This window comes from Elgaria multicarinata, chromosome 5, assembly GCF_023053635.1.
Source record: "Elgaria multicarinata webbii isolate HBS135686 ecotype San Diego chromosome 5, rElgMul1.1.pri, whole genome shotgun sequence".
Lineage (NCBI taxonomy): Eukaryota > Metazoa > Chordata > Lepidosauria > Squamata > Anguidae > Elgaria > Elgaria multicarinata.
The window spans coordinates 119,340,142-119,362,220 of record NC_086175.1 but is presented as its reverse complement, the minus strand read 5'-3'; the positions used below and the strand labels follow the sequence as shown (position 1 = coordinate 119,362,220).

General features: G+C 41.8%; 1 protein-coding gene across 1 annotated transcript in view; it reads left to right on the top strand.

Annotated features, from left to right (window-relative positions):
- CNTN5 (contactin 5) overlaps nucleotides 1-22,079 on the top strand; it is a 447,440-nt gene that overhangs the window by 296,351 nt on the left and 129,010 nt on the right. Inside the window, exons 9-11 of the mRNA XM_063127114.1 lie at nucleotides 3,144-3,280; nucleotides 7,378-7,507; nucleotides 9,811-9,961. Of these exons, the coding sequence (XP_062983184.1) occupies nucleotides 3,144-3,280; nucleotides 7,378-7,507; nucleotides 9,811-9,961 (418 nt within the window). The remainder of the gene's footprint in view (nucleotides 1-3,143; nucleotides 3,281-7,377; nucleotides 7,508-9,810; nucleotides 9,962-22,079) is intronic.

The following is a 22,079-nucleotide window of genomic DNA, read 5'->3' as shown; positions in this document are numbered from 1 at the left end:
CCTGATACTCTGCGATGCCATACAGAAGAGATTTAAAAGCTTTCCACTTCAGCGTTTCGGATTAATGAATTAAGCTTTATTAATTTAAGAAGGCTTCTTTCCTCCTCCCCCTTGGGATTTCACATCTGTAGGATAATTTTTAAAGGCCTACTGCCTATATCATCCTTTCCCAGCCAGATGTTTTGGCCTTTCAACTTCCATCATCCCAAGACAGAATATTCAATGGTCAGGAATCTTGGGAATGTTGGAAATGAGCACTGATGCATATTGGTTGTTTGGAAGGGGTTAACTTCATTAACCTTCCTTTAATTTGTCTTTATTGACTTAATTGGTTCTGCCCTTTCTTGTGCTCCTATATCTTGACCACTCCCTTTCCAATCTGCTCTGCTTTGCTATTCCGTTTCTTATCTCTTACCTCCTCACTTTATAATGAAGTTTGTTTTCTGTTTGTCCAGTACCCTAGATGATTACGTATGTATTTTTTTTACTTAGAATAAAATCTGTTATTGTTTTCTTTTTTACCTTTACCGTCAGTCTTAAGAGACTGTTTATTGAAACTGCTGTCTACGCACTGGTTAAGCTCTCCACATAGATCCTGCAGGGAATTGTATTGCTGGAAGGGGCCAGTTTGGGGAAGGCTTGGCTACAGCATCAGCTGTCACTGTGAAAACCTTATGTTGGTTAGGAGAATGGCTTTCAGAGCTACGCTGATTGGCAGGGAACTCTATGTAGCTGCAGGAGAGCGTTCCAGTTGACCTGAAGGATCTTCTTCTCCCATATACATCTGCTTGGACCCTGAGAACAGGCCTGCAAAGGGGGCAATTTGACCCAGGCTCTGGCACAGTGGGGGTGGGGGGCATACAAGTTCTCTGTGTGTGTGACAGCCCCCCCCCCCAATTCCATTGCCCTGGGCCCCCAGATTTCTCTGAGTAGCCCTGCCTAAGATCATCTTCAGCAATCCTTCTCTGGCAGCCCGCTCCAAAGGAAGTGAGGTTGGTGGAAATGTGTTGGGCCTTTTCTGCTGTGGCACCCCAGCTGTGGAAAGAGCTTTCTAGAGCGGCTCACATGGTGTCTACACTGCTCTTTTCAGTGCCAGGTGAAGACCTTTCCCCCCCCACCCCCCAGGCATTTCAGTTTTTCAGTTTCCCTTTTAAGTATGGTACTAGGGTGACCATATTTGGGAAACCAAAAAAGAGGACACCTAGTGTGCGTGTGGGGAAGCAGCTTTCTGAGTCCTGCAGAAAGTACGTTATTCCCCCGCCACCTTAAAGAACCCGATTGGAGTGGAGGAGGGGAAAGGATTTCATTCTGCACCACCACCACCCACTCCAATTGGGGCCTTTTCTATAATGTCCATGAATGACCCATTTTCCCCTTTGAGACCTCAATTGGAGCTCAGGATGGGGGAATGATGTGCCTCAAGAAAGCATGTCATTCCCTCCTGCCATGCTAATGGCAGCCTTAAAGGGGAAGGTGTGTCATTCCAGGACATTATTGAAAATTATAGAAAATCCCCCCTGACACCATGGAAAGAACAAAAACCAGGACAAATCCGGGGAAATCCTGACAGTTGGTCACCCTATATGGTACTGCATTTTCAATCTTGCACTACTGTTAGGTCCTCTTGGGCTACTATTTTAATTTTTTATACTGTAGTTTTAAACTTTTAAACATTTAAATAGTATTTTATTTTATTGTCTTGTATTTCATGGTTTTACTTATTGAGAACTGCCCAGGGAGCTTCAGCTATTGGCCAGTATAGAAAGTAATAAAATAAAATAATGTAGATAATGCTTTGTGAATGGAGTGGACCCCAGAGGCTGTTTTGAGCTGGTTGGGACATAACACTTCTGGTGCATATTAAATAAAATGACCACCAGTTTGCCTCTGAATACTAACTGCAGGGGAACAGCCATGAGAGAGCCCTTCTGTCCTGCTTTTGGGCTTCACCTAGGAATCTGTTTGGCCAAAGTGAGAAATATGATGGATTGGATAAGCCAGTGGACTGATTCAGCAGGACCCTTCTTATATCCAGGGTGTAGAAAACTGAGATGTCAGTGGAGAGCTCTGTTCATGGCCTAAAATCCACAGCAGGGTTAAGGGCATCCAAGCCCAGCCATGTGGTAATGCCATTGAGATGCAGTGGGGTGTAGTGGTTAGAGTGTTCGTCTGAGATTGGGGAGACCTGGGTTCTAGTCCCCACTCAGCCATGAAACTCATTGGGTGACTTTGGGCAAATCTATTTCACAGCGTTATTGTGAGGATAAAATTGTACATATGCAGGTGGATCGTGTATACCACCTTGGGCTCCTTGCAGTAAAAGCCAGGATATAAATGTCACAAATAAATAAATTGCTCTCCAATTAGCCAGACTGTTGTCACCTGAGGGCATCTAAAGAGACCCACCCACATCTGTATCAGGTCAAACTCAAGACAATTTGTCTTTTTCTTAATACATCCTATTTTATTTGTAATATCTAATCTTTTCCATGATTTTAATCAGCTATATCTGTGGTGGCACCCCGACTGTGGAATGCCCTCCCCTTGGAGGCCCGATTGGTGCCAACATTGATTTCATTTCAACGCCAAGTAAAAACATGGGTTTTTAACAAAGCCTTTGATGGTTAAACTCACTGGCACATTGTTTTAGCTGTTTTAACTGCATCTATTGCTTTTAAATTATATATCGTTTTAACTTGGATCATGGTTTAATTTGTTTTTAACTGTGTATCTTGTTTTATACTGTACGTTTTTATCTGTACGCCGCCCTGAGATCTTAGTGATATAGGGCGGGATATAAATATTTTAAATAAATAAATAAATATTGGCTGATATTTCACGTTCATTTGTGTGTTTGGGGATTGTAAACTATTCCAAAGGCATTTGTCAATTGGGTGGTATATCAATCCAATAAATAAATAAATGACAGTTTGTTACGCAATTCTACCGTTCCACTCCTGATTGGCTGAAGTAGGCCGAAACTGTCTTCATTCCCAGCTCATTGCTTGCAAGATGTTTAAAAATGCCATTTCTGCCTCTTTATCACCAGGGATATTTGCTCACCTGAATGAACCTTGATATTGTCAGCTCAAAGTTCACTAGTATTAATCATCACCTTTTGTTGTTATTGTTGTTATTGGCAGCATACCCGCATTGGACGGAGAGGTTGAACGATACCCAGTTAGACAGTGGGGAGCAGCTTCAATGGGAATGTAAAGCTATGGGAAAGCCAAGGCCTACCTATCGTTGGCTGAAAAATGGAGCCCCTCTCTGGCCAGAGGTAAGTGTATGATGGTTTCAATGTGCTTTCAGCAAGTGACCTTACACAATTTAGACTAGATCTACACTAGTGCTTTCTAGCAATATTGAAGTGTAGGGGCACAATCCACATTCCATATCCTGCTTTTATAACATTATTTCCTGCAACAAATGTCATTGTGTGGCCTATGAGGTATAAATGTGCAGGAGGGATCGCAATGATTTGATACAAGGTGTAGATCTGGCCTTACTGTGCTGCTGAGACCGAACCTCCAAGGAACTTAAATGTCTACTGAATTATGAACGGGGTGCATGTATTCTGCATTAAATGGATACTGTTGTTTTTATACTGTTTTTATGTTTTTTTAATTTTTGTATACTTTTAATGTTTACTATTTTTAATTGTTGTAAACCGCCGAGAGAGCTTCGGCTGTGGGGCGGTATATAAATGTAATAAATAAATAAATAAATAAAATAAACAATAAAATAAAATAAAAATTATGTACCAAGGTAACCAAAACATTTCTAGAGGGTACTCACTTTAGTCTATTGTGGCAAAAGCACAATAAAAAGCAGAGACTGCCCAGAACCTCCCAGAGAGCTTCAGCTATTGGGCGGTATAAAAATGTAATAAATAAATAAATAAAAGCAGCAAAGAGGCCTGCTCCAGCATGAAAACTAACAAATTTATTCTGGGACAGAGTTTTGTGGACTATAGCTCATTCCATCAGATGCATGGGATATTACAGAGAGTCTCAGGTTTATATGTTGTACATTTTGGGGGGTCAGAGGAGGAAGAATTGTAAATAGTGAGGTCAAACGGAAATTAAATATAGAAAGTACTGATAGTGACCTCACCAAATGTACAATATTATTAACAGTGGTCATTCACAGTGCAGTTGTTGCTAGTAATACCGGGCACATCCTGCCCTTAGGTAGCCAATTGACATGTGTCGTTTGATAAGAATCCTTTATCCTGATTCGAGCCTCTGGCGATAGAATTAAACTTATTCATGAAGTCTGAAGTCCTTTGAAGTGTCTTTGCTCCATAATGGCCACTTTAAGGTCAGTGATAGAGTGCTTTTCTGTAATAAGAAAATCATAATTGCATAATTTAGGCAAGTTAAGCAAGTTTATATAGACGTAGCCATTTGCACGTTTTTCCTCCCTTCTGTAAGTAATGGGGTGAGAGAAGAGTCTATATAGGACAGAGCTCCAAAGAGATCACTGGACATATTGGTCAGCATCTAGTGGGGCCCAACTGCTAATGTAAATTAAGTTGCACTAGTGTATGCTACCCTAGCACAGCACCAATAACATTAGCTGGCACACTGATTTCCCCGAGAAATCCACACACATGGTAATGCTACTGGTATTGTGTTAGAGACATTTAAACTGGCACAATGATATTTATGCTAGTAATTATGCCACAGTGGATACTGTCTATTCAGCAGTCTCTTTGGCTTATGGATTTCAGCGTGCATTGCTTTCAAACTTTCAAGCTTATCTTCAAAATCATGAAGCTTAGATTTTAAAAAGAAAAGAAGGCTGAAGTTCTGAGGAAGCAGAACTCTGCACCTAATCCCAGGGATTTCCATTACCATGGAATCACAGTAGAGTTGGAAGGGGCCTATAAGGCCATCGAGTCCAACCCCCTGCCTTTTGGGGCTTGCCAGACTTCCATGGTGCACCCAACTTGGCTCACTTTTGCGAGCTGAGCCACATGGTTATCCCAAGTTTAAAGGATTTTTTATACATCTCTTTTTGGGTCTCAGCCATAATTTGCACAAATAGAGATTTCTGCAAATTGCACATATTTCCATAATTTGCACAAATTATAGTTGTAAATTGTGTGGTTTGCACAAATTGCAGCACTAATTTGCGCACATTACACAGTTTATGACTGTAATTTGCCAGGTGTCTTTTTACATAAATAATAATGAGTTACAGAAATTCTATTAGCTGGCCTGACTCATTGCGCACTGACAGGGGCCAGCTGGTGGACGACCGGACAGAGTCTGGGAGGCTGAGCCGAAGAAAACCCATTCAACTCCACCCCACAACTGGATTCCTCCAGCTTCCCTACCTAATCTACATTATGCACTTCTGTGGAATTGCATCATACATACAGCATTAATCATAAATGGAAAACCTAGTTATTCTTCTTTTTCATTTTATTGGGGTTTGCATAAATTCAGTCAACCAGTCAGTCAGTACTTAATTCCTAAAACCAAAGGTTATCACAAAGAGGAAAAACTGTAACACATAACAATTGAATCAAAGTGCATATATACAACTTATTCTTCTGTCTGAAAGCCCATGGAACTACGAGCACTGTCCAGCCCTTTCCTTACCCCTTCCCATGCTGGCAGTGGACTTCATGTGCTGAACTCACTTCTGTGCATATGCAGTTTGTACATGCACATTTTTTCTTCCAGGCCAAGAGCTGAATTGGTCACAATTAACATATTTTAAAATGTATATCCTGCATTTCTGCTATAAATACTGCCCAAGGTGGTTTACCAATAGAAGGATAAAAACAATAAATATACTGTAGAGGCCAAAAGGTGTGGTATAAATATAACAAGCTGCATTGTAAAAATTCATTACCAGCATATCTGGCAAACTCACAGATGCCCAAGTTCTTATTGATGCATCTCCTGTTGGGTTTGCAGGCGCAAGATGGTCACTGCAATGATGGAATACATGTGAACTGACATTACGCATACACTAGCTTGGAATGCCACTTTCCAAGGTTAAGAGAACTCTGCCTGTCTTTGCAGAATGTATTCTTGCAATACTTTTTCAGGCGCAATACGTTTTCAGGGACAGTCCTCTCCTGTCTGAAAAACGTAATCAGCCGTTTCACAAGAAAAGTACATTGACTCAGGTGGACAAATTTCACTGCAAGTTTCTGATCAATTAAATCCTGACATACACCAATGATTTTTCTGGTGGGATGGACCATTGCCATGAGGTCAAAATATGTATTCGCTTGGGTCGTACTCAATCTGATGAGTGCTACTTCAGTAGAAATACAACATGATCCTTTCTTTGTCATGGGACATGATTTCTCCAGCGAAAGCAGCACAGAGCAAAACTGGTGGGTTAATAGATATTCCAGGCCCCACCAAACTGAGCGCATCCCACTAGTCATGTATTATGTAGTGTGGCAGGTGACAGTCACCCTATTCTTGAAATCACGGGCAGCAGAAAAAGCAAGAGGCTTAATGCATCCTCTGTGGGCTTCCATAGTCAATGGGCTAGGTTTGGCTTGGGCCGCCAATTATACAGGCGCTATTCACTTCTTCAATCTCAGAGTCCTGCACAGTAGAATACCCTGTAGAAAGCAAATGGCAATAAGGCAATGAGTTAGAAAAGTTAATAAAAGAGGATAATCCCAGGCTGTATCCATTGTATGCACATTTAAGCATCCCAAATATTTTGGCATTGTCAAATATTGGGCAAAAGGCGGGATACAAATAAATATACTACTAATAATAATTGTCACAGAGTAAAAAGGCAAAATTAAAGAAAAACCATCACCATTAGGGTGACCATATTTGAGAAACCAAAAAAGAGGACACCTAGTGTGTGTGGGGGGAAGCAGCTTTCTGAGTTCTGCAGAAAGTACGTTATTCCCCCGCCACCTTAAAGAACCCGATTGGAGTGGAGGAGTGGAAAGGATTTCATTCTGCACCACCACCATCCACTCCAATTGGGGCCTTTTCTATAATGTCCACGAATGACCCACTTTCCCCTTTAAGACCTCAATTGGAGCTCGGGGTGGGGGAATGATGTGCCTCAAGAAAGCATGTCATTCCCTCCTGCCATGCTAATGGCAGCCTTAAAGGGGAAGGTGTGTCATTCCAGGACATTATTGAAAATTATAGAAAATCCCCCCTGACACCATGGAAAGAACAAAAAACAGGACAAATCCAGGGAAATCCTGACAGTTGGTCACCCTAACCACCATTGAACTCAGTAAGTGACTTCCATGCATGTTTGGCATATTAACAAGTGCCACCTCCCCCCACTTCTTTCATATAAAGCTGAAAACCCAGCACGTTTTCCTGGTGTTGTTTGCTTTTGTAGAATTATGTTTCTATTCCATTACAGAGCAGGATTGAGATGGTTAATGGTGTACTGATGATCCACAGTGTCAATCAGTCTGATGCTGGAATGTACCAGTGTGTAGCAGAAAATAAGCATGGAGCCATTTACGCCAGTGCCGAGTTGAGGATTTTGGGTGCGTATTTAATTAAGGTTGTTTGCTATCCATTTTATTGTTACGAATATACTGTTGGCAAAGAGCACAATACACCGGGATGTTTTCCAGAGCAAGTCCCATTGAAATGATGGTATAGTGTGTCCAGTCAGGAACAAAGCAGGGGGCGAAGTGTTAAAGCCTGGGGGGAATTATTTAGTACTGATGCTTCCTGTCAGAAAGGCAGTTAGCAGAGAAAAAATAAAAGGCAGAACAGAATGAATGTTTACCAGTCCCATATGCACACAAGGCTAAAATGGAGACCCCAGCCTTCTTTAGTAAAGAACAGGAAACTAGTTGATTCACTTGCATAAAAATGCACGTACAGCATATAGTTTCAAGCAAGAGTTTGTTCAGTCCGTTTTGTGTTCTGTAACGTTGGTAGGAGCAATAGAGCAAACACAACTGCTCCCAGCAATGGAGGAGGTCAGAGAGAGGGAGGGGAGGAACGGAGGAACAAAAAACCCCAAATCACAGGAAAACACACTGTAGGCTATAGAGATCCCAAGGCAGGCTGTGGCCTAAATTCCCATGAACTAACTGACGACAATACTGCTCAGTTTCAGTAAATTGCAGATGAGGTTGTGATATTTCCAACAACCCTTCCAGACACCCACACTAGGATCCTGATCTGCAATTACTTTAGATTTTTTTTTTAATGTAGCTACCTATTTCCTTTCTGCATATAGAAGTTACTATGGATGGACAAATCTGTCAATTTTGGTTATGTTTCAGATTCTCATTTTACCAACCTTAAGTTCAATTTGGCCCAGTTTCATATCAATGTATGATTTTTTTTTAAAAAAAAAAAAAGTCTGCTTGAATATTCATATGCATTTGTATGCACTTTTTCCAAGTGTATGTATTTTGGTGTGCACATTTTGCTAATGTGTGCATTTTTGCTGTTTTTCTTCCTAAAATGATGTGTTTCTGTGGGTTTTTTTTTTTATAATATTGCAGACATTTTTGTCCCACTTTTCCATAATGTATGTGTGCAACTTTCCTTGATGTGTGCATTTTTGTGTACCTTTGTTTTAATGAAGAACTATAGTACTACATCCAGAAAAGTGAAAATTTTGGTGTGCATCTCTGTTATAGATCACTCATTGGTTTGTCAGGCATAAATTTGGTAAATTGGTTTAAACATTCAAATGGAACAATTTTCTTTCCCCACCCTAGGAATTACCTTGGTGGATCAGGCCATGTTCCAACAAGTCCAGTGTTCTGTTAAACAAAACTGTTAAACAAAAGAAAGATGTAGGGGAGGGGAACGAATTCAAATGTGGGCATATAAGAAAATAAATGAAACGAAGGTTGGGCACGTCTACAACTACAGGCTTTCCGGGATGTGGGAGGAGGATCCCAGGCTTTTCCGCTTCCGGGATCGTCCCCCAGTGTGCACATGCCTGAGCATCATCCCGGAAGTGAGGAGGGACATCCCATTGTGGAGACATTTGCACAGCAACGCGGGCGCAATCGTGCGCCAAAGTAAGTTTAAAACCTTGGCACCCAAAGATGCCGAGAGCCGTCCAAGGGATGGTGAAACCTCTGCCCCCTCAATGGGCATGGAGCCCCCCCCAACAGCTCCATGCCCATTTGCTGAGGCCCTACTCACAGTGAGGAGGGAGGACCTGGGAGACTGTGCCACATCGCCCGCGGTCCTTGGGGTTGTCCCGTAACTGTGGGAAAAATCATAATATATCCAGTCCACTTCATCCCGGGTCAACTGAGAGGTCATCCCAGGTTGACCCCAAGATCCCACGTGCATCCTTTGGATGCACAGGGACGACCTCGAGCTGACCCTGGGATAAATGACTGGCGTAGACATGCCCCATGAAACAAATTATGAATTATTTCATTCATAATTTAAACCACAGTTTGTTTCTAATATATAGAAAGCATTTGCATTTTCAACTTTTTAGAAGCATGTTAACTACAAATAATTTTAATCAAATGGTTAAATGAATCCTCCTCTTCTTTCCCTAAATCTCTCCCTTTCAAGCACTTTTCTAATTCTAAAATTCTTTCATTCATAATTTAAACTTTTATAGTTGTATAATTTCCGATATGGTTTAATTGCAAAGCATTCCAATGTATCCTTTCGGATTTGCATACTAACTTACTATGTGCTTTTGTTAAACAGCTATAGGGTTATGCATTGTAAGAGCTTCCATAAGAAAAAAAAAAAGCACCCACAAAAAGTGGCATGCAATTTGCGAAAGCATTCATCGAAATGGTAAGCTAAATATTTAAGTGTCAGGCTAAGACATTTCCTTTTTCACCAGCTTCCGCTCCAGCTTTTCCCCTAAGTCAACAGAAGAAAACAATCATTATTACCAAGGGCCAAGAAGCTGTCATTGAGTGCAAACCACAAGGCTCCCCCAAACCAACTATTTCATGGAAGAAAGGAGACAAAGCACTGAGAGAAAATAAAAGGTCAGATGTCAGTTCATTAACGTTCGCTTTTGAATGCACAAATGCCTGTAAGAAAGAGATAACAGTCCCGCTCCTTTGACAGACAATAGTTGGCTTAAAATGCTGAATGTGCTACGTAATGAAAATGTGTGATGCTTTTTATTTTTATTTTCCATTCTAATGTATATTATTAATTAGAGGGTTTTGTTTTTGGGTTTTTTATGGACGTTTGGATACTAATAGCTTACCTAAATTAATGAACTACTTTTCTTCTTATGGAAAGGATCTTGTTTTAAACCAGGCATGTTCAAAAATGCTTGGTTTGGAACCATAAACACTATATAATTGAGTGGCTGGGACATGCTGGGAGTTGTGGGAGTTTCTTCTGTCTAAACGTACAAAGGACTGGGTGCAAAACCACTGTTTTTCACACTTTCTACGTTCAAGTCTGCCATGGTACCATGGACTTTCTCAGAGAATTCTGGGAAGCATCAGAAGGCACATTTCCTGCTGACTGATGGCCAGGGTCATCACTGCCCCATGTGAGCTCAAGGCGGACTCAAAGTATCCCATGGCTGTGCGTTGCTATGCAAGATCAGGAATGGTGGGCAAATTCTCTTCCAAGGTTGCTTGGCCATTAACTTTGCTTTCCCCCTTGAGGAATCTCTGATAAGCTTCCAAGACATGCTAAGGTTCTTCAGAACACAGTGAGGCTGTTGATATAACATGCTAAATCCCTTCCTTTTTTCCTCCCTTTCTTTTCTCCTTTCTCAACTGACAACCGTAACATCTCAATACTGCTTTATGCCAATCATCTGGTACTTCTATCATTGAATAAAATTGGCCTTAAAAGGATGCTTGCCAAATTTGGCCAGCTTTGCAACGAGGAACGTTGCTAACCCACAGGTTGAGCGTGGGTTATTGTTGAATCGTAGGTTGTTTGTTGAACCGTGGGTTAGCATGTTGTCTGAACCTAGGACATTTTCTGCAAGGTGGCTTGCTAACCATGTAGTGTGGCTTGTTACACATCCTGAACACCTCAATCACACACCATGGATTTTCAAGGTGGCTTGTTTGAGACAAATAAGCCACACTCCATGGTTAACAATTACCCTGCAGAAAATGTCCTAGGTTCAGACAACATGCTAGCCCATGATTCAACAAACAACCCACAGTTCAACAACAAACCACACTCAACCGCTGACTGTGTGAACTCAGTCAGTGTAAAAACTACCACTGTTCTAGATTTATTTTTGTTTTATTGGCTTCAGATAGTCCTTAAGCAGGAGGCATAAACTTAAAAAACAAAAACAAGCTTTGTTCATTTCTTCCTTCTCTCTCTCTCTCTCTCTCTCTCTCTCTCTCTCTCTCTCTCACACACACACACACACACACACACACACACACACACACATACACACCATCTCATTATTGAGCTTTCATTTCAGCTCATTATTACCATTACATGCCCATTAATTATAGTTAAAATAAAATCATCCCAAACCATTCTAGCAAAGGAAAATCCTATTAAGGCTCTATTATTACTTACTTTGCTCCCTCTGCAAAAGAAAAAGTGTTTTAATTGTCTGCTTTTAGCTAACAAAAATCTAATTTCAGGAAGACAGTGTCTTTTTTTTATAATGTGTTTGCCTTGGTTTGTTAGCTTTTCTGAAAGTGAATGACAGTATTAGACCAGAATTATTTGCATGTCAAGACGTGTGTTTTAATTTTACGGCTGATGATTACAAGTTTCCATTTTGGCCAGACCATGGGCATGTCTACACATAAGGGTGTAAAAGGAGGGAGGGGGGAGAAACATGGACTTACCTGCTTCCGCGATCCTCCCCCATCGTCCAAAGAGCGGCGCGATGTCCAGAAGGGAAGAGGGACATCACGGCCGCCATTTTACTTTATTTTTTAACAGGGGAGACGGAGCGCAATTGCGCTCCACCCAAAAGTAAGTAAAAAGTACTGTAAATTATGTTGCCATTTAGGCAACTTGGCAAATATGCCATTTCTGGAGCTACCGTTGCTGCACACAGTGGAGGCTCTGGAGGAGGGTGGGTGGCCTCACAGCTTCGTTGGGTGCTTGCTGGACTGCAAAGAAACTCACTCGGGGCCACAAGCAGAGGGGGCAGACAGCGGCTTGGCAAGCTTCCGACAGAGCCGGACGTTGGTGAGTCCATCCATCCCTACTGGGAGACTGTGCCAAGTGGGGGTCCAGTGGATGATGCTTTTCAGGTGGGAGGGACTCCCACCTCCTGCTGTCCTTGCACCTAGACGTACCAATGTGAGAGGTGACATCAACAGGCTCTGGACAGGATCCAGCAATGTAATTCCGCTGACAAAGATTATTTTCTGATAGTACAGGGGTAGTTAATTGTTTAGCTAGGAAAAAAGGAGGCCAAGGGGAGACATGATAGAGATGTACAAATTGATGCATGGTGTGGAGAATGTGGATAGGGAGACATTTTTCTCCCTCTCCCATAATACTAGAGCCCAAAGGGGTCATCCCATGTAGCTGATTGGTGGGAGATTCAGGACAAATAAAAGGAAGTAGTTCTTCACACAGCACAAGCTATGGATTCACTACCACAAGCTGTAGTGATCACCAATTTGGATTGCCTTAAAATGGGGTTGGATAAATTCTTGGAGGAGAAAGCTTTCAGTGACTATGGGCTACCTCCAGTATGAAAGGAAGTAAGCCTATATACACCAGTTGCTGGGGAACATGGGTGGGAGGGTGCTGTTGCACCATGTCCTCCTTCTGGGTCTCTGGTCAACAGCTGGTTGGCCACTGTATGAACAGAGTCCTGGACTAGATGGACCCTTGGTCTGATCCAGCAGGGCTCTTCTTATGTTCTTATGATCTTTAATCCATGCCCACCAATGTACCCCTGAACTCCTTTCTTGCCAATGGTGCCCTACTCCTCCCACTTTGGTTCTCAGCCTTTGGGGCAGGTTCCTTGTCTTTTGCTATGCCTCCCATGCCAGCCACTTTGTGGTGATGCCTACGACAGTTTCTCAAATTACCAAACCTTCCCATGGCCCAAAAAACATTGCCTAGCCCTGCCCTAGAGTAAGGGACCTCTGGGGCAATGGCAATATTTTTAATTTGCACAACCAGTTTTCCGCAGAACCTCGTTCCTCCACCTAACATTATTGCCATGGTTTTAGGTGCTCCTTATGCTAACACAACGTAATTCGCATTGGATATTGCCCTCTTTTTTTAGCCTGCCCTCACAAATGGCAGGAAAAGCTGACATTACATTGCATAGATTATATTCTTACCAAGGAAAAGAGAAGATGCAGGTTTGATTCTTCCAACACTCTCATAAAATCTAGTTCCAGCCCAAAAGAAACCCTGTAATGCTGCATCTACAGACTTGAAAACAATATACAATTTGTTCTGTGGCGGAGTACATACTTCAAGACCAAATAAGATTTGCTTTCACCTCCTTTCATGATGGGTAAAGTGCATCCATAACTCAACATTAGAGAGCAGAAAAATCCTATATATACTCCAAGCAGGATTTGTTCAAATTAAACTGACAGTGTATGATTGTCATGCCACAGAGAAAAGATTTACAAAACAAAGTGGTGTGTGTGTGTGTGTGTGTGTGTGTGTGTGTTAAAAAATGAGAACATGCTATCCATGCTAGGTCAGCTATTCTGTGTTGATTACAAAACAGGAAGACGTCAGCTTAGAGACTGAAATAAATAGCATAGCAGAGGATTCGTAAGTTGGCCATCATGGAATGTGTAGGTAGTAAACATCTGAGAAATAGTGGAGCTTTTACATTAGGGGCTATTTAGTTTGGAAAAAATAGCAAGTAAGGGGGGACGTGGTCGGGCTGTATAAAATTATTGTGCACAGTGCAGAGAAAGTAGATGGAGTTGAGTTTGTCTCCCTCTCTCATAATATTAGAATCTGAAATTATCCAATGGAGTTGCATAATGAGAGAATAGGGTCGGGTGAAAATTTCGTTTGAGTTTATATTTGGGACAAAAACAACTTGAGATTAAAAAAAAAAAACATAGGGGAGAGAACAAAATGAACAGCCCAGAGAGCTTCAGCTATTGGGCGGTATAGAAATGCAGTAAATAAATAAATAAATATGAACAGACTTGTCCCTGCAGGTTCAGGGTAGGCCAAATCTACAGCAAACAGGATATAGCACTTTGAAAGCGGTTAGAAAATGCCATATGGAATGTGGCACGGGCCCCTACAAGTGTTAATACCGTTATAAATTGTTACAAAGCAGTAGTGTAGATCCTGCCTGTGTTTATGTTGTTGTTTTAAGGTAATCAGCCCATTTTTCTGGTAAATTCCTCATCTTTAACAGCTATCCGACAGACAGGTGCAACAAGGTCCTGTTGAATTTGGCATGTGCATATGAGCAAGAATTTCAATTCAGTTTTGATCAGAATTTACAAACGTTCATGAATTTCTTCATATTCAGGATAGGGATGTGATGGTCGCCCCACTGCCTCTGCCACTTGCCCTGCTTCATGTATGTTGTAGTGGCTAGAGTGTTGGACTGGGAGTCGGGAGATCTGGGTTCTAATCTCCACTCAGCCGTGGAAGCTCACAGGGTGGCTTTGGGTCAGTCACAGACTCTCAGCCCAAACTACCTCACAGGGTTGTTGTTGTGGGGATAAAATGGAGATGATTATGTTTGCCACCTTGGTTCCTTGGAGGAGAAAAGGTGGGATATAAATGCAAAAATAAATAAATAAACGTGCTGTGCAACTTCTTTGGCAGCTTGATGAGCATCCAACGCGTGCCCGGCACCTGCCCATCCTGTTCCACAGCCTCCGCTGTGCACAAAATTACATCATTTCCCCCACTGCATAAATGGTGGGTATAAAGGAGCCTTCGTGCCTTTACTCTTGTGTAAATGGAGCCTTTATGGCCACCATTTATGCAGTAGGGGAAATGCACCATTTTTGGAGCCTCTGTGGTGCGCAACAATGGAGGCTCCGAAAATTACGCATTTCCCCCACTGCGTAAATGGAACCTTTACAGCCACCATTTATGCAATGGGGGAGGGGGATTACGTAATTTCTGGAGCCTCCACTGTCACGCATAATGGAGGCTGTAGAGTGGGGCAGATGGCTGCCAGGTGCTCATCCACCATGTGGGCACTAGAACCGTGGGGCCATGAACACACTCTGGGTGCCCAAGTGGGTCTGGGGGCAGACGTGGGGGTGTCCATTGGACTTCCAAACGCAGTTGGACACCCGTGATGTCCCTAATTTGTGGTGTAAAGAACTGGTGATTTTAAGAATTGGTATGTGGGAGAAACCAATATGACAGGTTTGTCCATCCCTATTCAGAACAAAAGGAGGTACTTCTTCACACTGCATATAGTCACACTACATTTCCTTCCATAACATGTGCCATTGGCCACCAAATTAGACAGCTTTAAAATGGGGAGTTAGACACATTTGTGGAAGAAAAGGCTATACCCTACCTTTGGCTTTGCAAAACATCCTCCGTAGGGCTTTTGAACACAGTGACATGCATGCATAACCATTCAGGTTAGTTGAAATCTTAAACAGGCTCAGACAAAAAATCCAAACTACCAAATCCTGACACTTGTTATTGGCAACTCTCTGGCTGCAGATATGTCTCCCTGAGCTGCCTCCTGATTTTCTAGCATTTTGCCTAAATCTGATTTCACACACCAGTAAGTTCTGAACAATCTGTGGCTCTGAGCGTATCATGTACTAATTTTTCCTCTGACATCCTTGTAATGGGAATTTGAATAGTTATTGTGTTTTCCTTGTTAAAAACAACATGTATCTGTGTGCATTTGTGTGTGATGCTCTTATCTATCCACATGCCCCATCTCTCCAATCTTGTTCCAGGAAAATGCTCTTTAAAAACAAAAAACAGGACAAAAAACAACAACCCCACTGCAATAACATGGATGCAGATTTTCCCTCACTTCAGCCTGCTAGCTCAGGATCTCCCTCTGACTTGATTCAGCCCTAGTTATGCAAATGTTTGTAGAGAGTAAGAACATAAGGAGAGCCCTGTTGGATCAGACCAAGGGTCCATCTAGTCCAGCACTCAGTTCACACAGTGGCCAACCATTTGTTGAACCACAAGCAGGAACCACAAACAGCACCCCTCCCACCCATGTTCCCCAACAACTAGTGTATACCTGCTTACTGCCTCAGATACTGGAGGTTGCACTTAGCCATCAGGACTAGTAGCCATGGATTGCCTTCTCCTCCAGGTGTATTATATCACAGAGCTAATTAGTCTCGAAGAGGTGCAACTTATCAGGAGTTTAAAAAGATGAGACAGACCAGGAAGCTACAAAGGTTTCTCTTCCACACGGGAAGGAGAAGCCGGAGGAGAATGCTTGAAGCAGCAAAGGGGGTGGAAGAAAAAAAACAAAATGGAAGTTGGCTGTTGTCAAGGATAACTCTCCCCCCTCCTGGTGTTCTCTGTTACTTAGGGTGACCATGTGGAAAGGACGACAGGGCTCCTGTATCTTTATCAGTTGCCCAGAAAAGGGGACTACAGCAGGTGTCATTTGTATGCATGCAGCTATACTAGAGTGACCAGGTGCAAAAGAAGGCAGGGCTCCTGCAGCTTTAACTGTTGTGATGAAGAGCTTTTGTGAACCGCCCAGAGAGCTTTGGCTGTGGGGCAGTATCTAAATGTAATTAATTAACTAACTAAATAAATAAGAAGGCATTTCATCAGGTGCTGCATGCACACAAGTGACTCCTGCTGAAATTCCCTTTTCTGGGCAACTGTTAAAGATACAGGAGCCCTGTCCTCCTTTCCATATGGTCACTCTACTGTTTTGCATGCCCAGTGTCCCCAGTTCAATCTCCAGGTAAGGTTTGAAAAATTCTTGCCTGAAACCCTGGAGTGCTGCTGCCAGTCAGTGTCGACAATTCTGGGCTAGATAGACCAACGGTCTGACTTATATAAGGCAGCTTCCTAGGTTCCTATTTTAGTGATCTGTATAAGAGATGAGCAGTCTGCATATTTAAGAAGGTAGACCCATAAGACCGCAAGAGTATCTCTAGCTCACACGGGAGATGCCTGGGCAAAAGTCATATGTAGACCTGTTCGAAGGCATTGTTCTCAAGGTGTATGCCATCTTGAAAAGTTATTAAAATATGTAGGACTCCGCAGCTTGAGAATTACCAGTTTCATGGTGGGAGAACCACTGGAAAGTCAACATTGAAAGCATTCATCAAGACAAGTAACTTGGGAAGCCACCAAGTTTGCTTGCATCCCCATTCTTTGTCTTTCATCCACTGAGGTTTTAATTGTAACTTCAGGTTTGCTTCCCGTCTCAAGTTTTACGTTTGCATGATGCTCAGATAAACGTGTATACCAGAAGGCACAGTCCAAATTGGGTAGCTAACAGAACCCCTAGTGTGTAATAGGGTATCTTGAAAAGAGAGAAAAATTATAACCCCTGGCAGCGACTGCTGAAGACGAATTCCTATTTATTAAAAATCATTTCTTCCTTAGCATGGGGCCGCTTGTTCTGTCGGAAGTAATTTTCCCAATATAGTTAATGAAAGAATTTTCATTGCATAAACATAATATTAAAAAGAAGTAATTCACACGCTTCTGACTGAACCCCAGAGTGCAGAGAATTGTACAAAGGCAATTGACTGCACTTAGAACAGTTGATACGAGCTTCTTCCTGCAGAATACTGCTGAATAATTTGGCTAGGGGGTTACTTACTTTTTTGCCATGCATTCATGGCTCCTCTTCAAAAAACAATGGCACCCATGATGTCCCTCTTCTCTTCCGGGACATCACACAGCCATATATAACCTGGGGGAGGATTGCAGAAGCAGGTAAGTACATGATCCTTCTTCCCGCTACACCCTTAGGTGTAGACATGCTCCAAGAGTCAAGTCTCAGGCCTAATTTACAAATTGTTCACCTAAGAAGAGACTAATATATTTGACAGTCTCCCTGCTCCTCCAGCTATTTTAGAATATCGAAGGACAGAGTTGAGTTCCCCACATGAGCAGACATGCAAGGTGACTTTGGGGCTCATAGGCTTGGGGTAAGGATTCAGTCCCCACTAAACTTTCAATGATATTATCAGGAAGGAACACAACAGAGCCTGAATCGGGTACAAAATCATTTCCCTATTTTAGAGGGTTGCAATCGGTTTGCTGCTGATGAAACTGAAGAGGAGAAGTCGCTCATCCCTACTAATTTTGGCTTAACTTTCTGATTTATTTTTTATTTTTTTTAAAAAGACCCATTTACCATCTTGGGGAATCAACTGAAGGTATTTTTTGTATGTCACCATGACAACCTGAACCTACCTTGTCCCTTACACACGCCTATTTTGTGGTTGTTCCATCAACCATGAGAGTTCTATAAATGCTTTAGAGAAATTTCCAAAGACCTAGCAAAATATCCTGTGAGACGTCAAGTGGCCATTCACAATATCCTTCCTCATTTTGTTGAATCGCTCAGTGCTGAAGAATGTAAAGTTCAAGTTATTTGTTTCGTTTTAGTTTAGAAAATGTCTACCCTGCCTTTTGGCCTCTGAGATTAATTACATTCATTAGCATGGACAACAGATCACTGTAAACTTCCACTGATTGGTTTTTTACTAGCCTGCCACTTAACTTTTTCATTTTTCTATGTCCAAATACTCCAGCGGGGCTGCAGGTGGTAGAGACTGGTGAATCGGACGATTCCTGGTCCATTACACTTTTGCACGTGTTCACCCATAAGTTGTTCCATCCCATTTCTGCATTAATCTGTGATTTATTTTTAATCTGCACAAACGTTTGCATTGCAAACATACCTTCTCTCAAAATGACTGTTTTTAATGAGATCTTTTCGAGCCAAGAACTATGGCATAACGTTTGGAAACTGTGGAAGTTCCCCTCTTCAGGCATTCAAAATGTGTCCCACTGGGGACACACTCTCCAGCCCCTTAGCTGAATGCAATCACAGGACTCCATGGATTCAGCCAAGCACTCTTATACTCTCTCTTAAGAACATAAGAAGAGCCCTGCTTGATCAGACCTAGGCCGTGCCTACACCATGCATATATCCCAGGGTCATCTCTTTTTTTTAAAAAAAATATTTTTATTTTCTACAATACTTAAACATACAGCATACAATTAAAGAAAAAAAACATACTACATAAATGTTGAATAAATGTTGAATACATAATATCATGTCTACATAACATAATCAAACTTAACATATAAGTGCTCCCCCCACCTCGGGATCTCATTCCTGATTCCAAAATCTCATACTTTCTTCTGCTGGCGGTTTCCCACTTCCCTTAGAAAATACAAATATTAGGAACTGTTTCCAAATTCCTTCAAAATCATTTGTTTTAGCTACACCTCTTCTCAATTTAACATTACAAGTCAATTTATCATTAATAGCTATATCCCAAACTTCTTTATACCATTCTTCAATACAATAATCCCCTTGAATCTTCCAGTTCCTAGCTACAATCAATCGTGCCGCAGTCAGCAAATTCGATATCAATTCCTTAATTTCTTTTTTACATTTTAAATCTTCAAATAGTGACAGTAATGCAACTTTTGGTGTTCGTTTAATTTCATTCCCACAATTTCTTCAATCTCCAAAAACACCATCTTCCACAATTTTTGTACATATTTGCATTCCCACCACATATGTAAATACGTTCCTTTTCCCCAACATCCTCTCCAACAATTTGCTGAGTGCTGATTATTTATCTTATTTAATCTAACCGGGGTTAGGTACCACTTCCATATAATTTTAAAGTAATACTCTTTTATTCTCACTGACATATTTCTCAACACTCTTTGTTTCCAAAGTCCCTCCCAGCTCTGTTGTCCTATTTGTACATTCAAGTCTGTCTCCCAAACCATTTTACCTGAACTATCCATCGACCCTTTCTCCAACAGTATTCTATAAATTTCACTCATTAATCCTTTTGACACTGTTCTTTTTCCCTTATCATTTTCTTTCTTAACTATTAATTCCTCAAACTTCGTCAATTCTCTACAATCTCCATTTTCTCTTACCCACTTTTTAGTCCACTGTTCTAATTGCCAATAATTTAACCAAGTTAATTTTTTATCTTTTAAAACCTCTTCCAAATCCTCTCTTGTATTCATTTCTCTTAACCATTCCCTTAATTTCATTTTATTTTTTTCCATTAAGACTTTACTTAATCTACTCTTCAATTCCTCCGGGAAATTCTTTAGCATTATTACCGGTGATAGAAGTGAGTTGCTCAGGAGCAACTCCCCTTTATATTTACTCCAAATTTCCCAGTGAAACCTCAAGAGCGGGTTACCTATACTTTCCACCCATTTTTCCCAGGGTCATCTCTAGGTCATCCCTGTGTGTCCAAATGATGCACAGGGGATCCCAGGGTCAAGCAGGGACAACCAGAGACTTTCCCCAGAATAACTGGAACTGCTGATTTCCTATTTTTTCCGCAGTCCCAGGATAACCCCGAGGACCACAGCCAGTGTGGCATGCGATCACGGGTCATCCCCTCCCCACAAGTACCGGGGTTCTGGAAATGGGCACGGAGCTGTGCAGGGGCAGTCTGTGCCCCTCGGGGGTGGGAAGGAGCAGTTTCAAAGTTTTTTTAAAAAAACCTTACTTGTGATGGAGAGCAATTGCACTCTATTTCCAGGGGAGAAATGGTGCCTGCAGTCATCTATGCTCTGGTAACCTCCAAGTTAGATTACTGCAATGTGCTCTATGTGGGGCTGCCCTTGGAGATGATTCAGAAGCTGTGGTGGCCAGATGGATAACAGGAACCAGAAGGTCCAAACGTATACCACCGATTCTGGCCTACTTGCACCAGCTGCCTGTATGTTTCTGTGCCTGATTCAAGGTGCTGGTTTTGGCCTATAAACCTTACATGGCTTGGGACTGAAATACAGGGGGCAGGAGGAATACATAATTATGGCTTGAATTATATAAACTTTATTGCATATTAGCCGCATGGGCCATTCGCAAACAGATGAGACAATAACATACCCGCCGCAAGCTTGCCACTAGCCAGCAAAAGTGCTGCAAAAGAGAGTGTTAATAGGATATCAATCATCCGGGTTATAATTACAATGTTAACCAACATATAATATTGGGTTATTAGAGTTTAATCGTTTGAGTCAATCAATAGTTTCCGGACCTCCATCGCCCGGTGTACAAACTTGGCAGTCCTAAATGATGTATAATGGTCTGTACCAGCCAAAAGTGTTTGAACTACACCTTTAGATGTCATGTAATTAAACCTGGGAATTAAAGGCTCATGGTATTGTTTCCTCAACTCCGCATACCTTGGGCACTTAACTAGGAGATGAATCATATCCTCAGCTTTAGGGCAGCCTGCTGGGCAATCTACACTGACGCTAGGGTGGTTTTTATAGTGCGCCTTCACCTCCATCAGCTGGAGTGAATTTAACTTGCGCCGAGTAACTTGCACTCAGCTCTTGTGGCATTCCAGAAGTTAAATATAGGGGAGCCTTTCTCGGAGCAGTAATGATACTTTTATAGATCCCATTTGAGCGGCTCACTTTGACTGCTGCCATAGATGTCTATGGCTTGAATTAACCATCAGTAGCTCTCCAGGGTTTTCTACAATGGTCTTTTCCTGCCCTATCTGGAGATGCCAAGGACTGATCTTGGGAACATCTGCATGCAAAACACGTGCTGTGCCCTTAAGCTCTGCTCCTAGAGATTATGAGGAGACCGGAAATGGTGGTCTTGAAGACAACTCACACAGATCACATCCCTCATCCTGCAATCAGATGTGCCTCTGTAATTATTTTCAGAATCTTATCTGGTTGTTACCTTGCTAGTAATATCTAGAGGTTACTGTCTCAGAAGAGAACTACGAAGCATTCTAAAAAAAAACCACCCAATTATCATAAAAACTCGGGCAAGGTTATTACATAACGTTATACAGGATGTTTGCTGGAGTAAAACCTAAAGACAATCCTAATGAGTTTTTACAGTAGAGTCAGAAGTTCAGAAACCTTGATGCGCAAGACTTTTATTTTCTTAGCTGGGTAAGTGAGTGGAGGAAAGGATTGATGTTCAAGCTCTCTAATGACACTCGGAGGAATGTTCAAGAAGATTGTATTTATACATCATCGTCA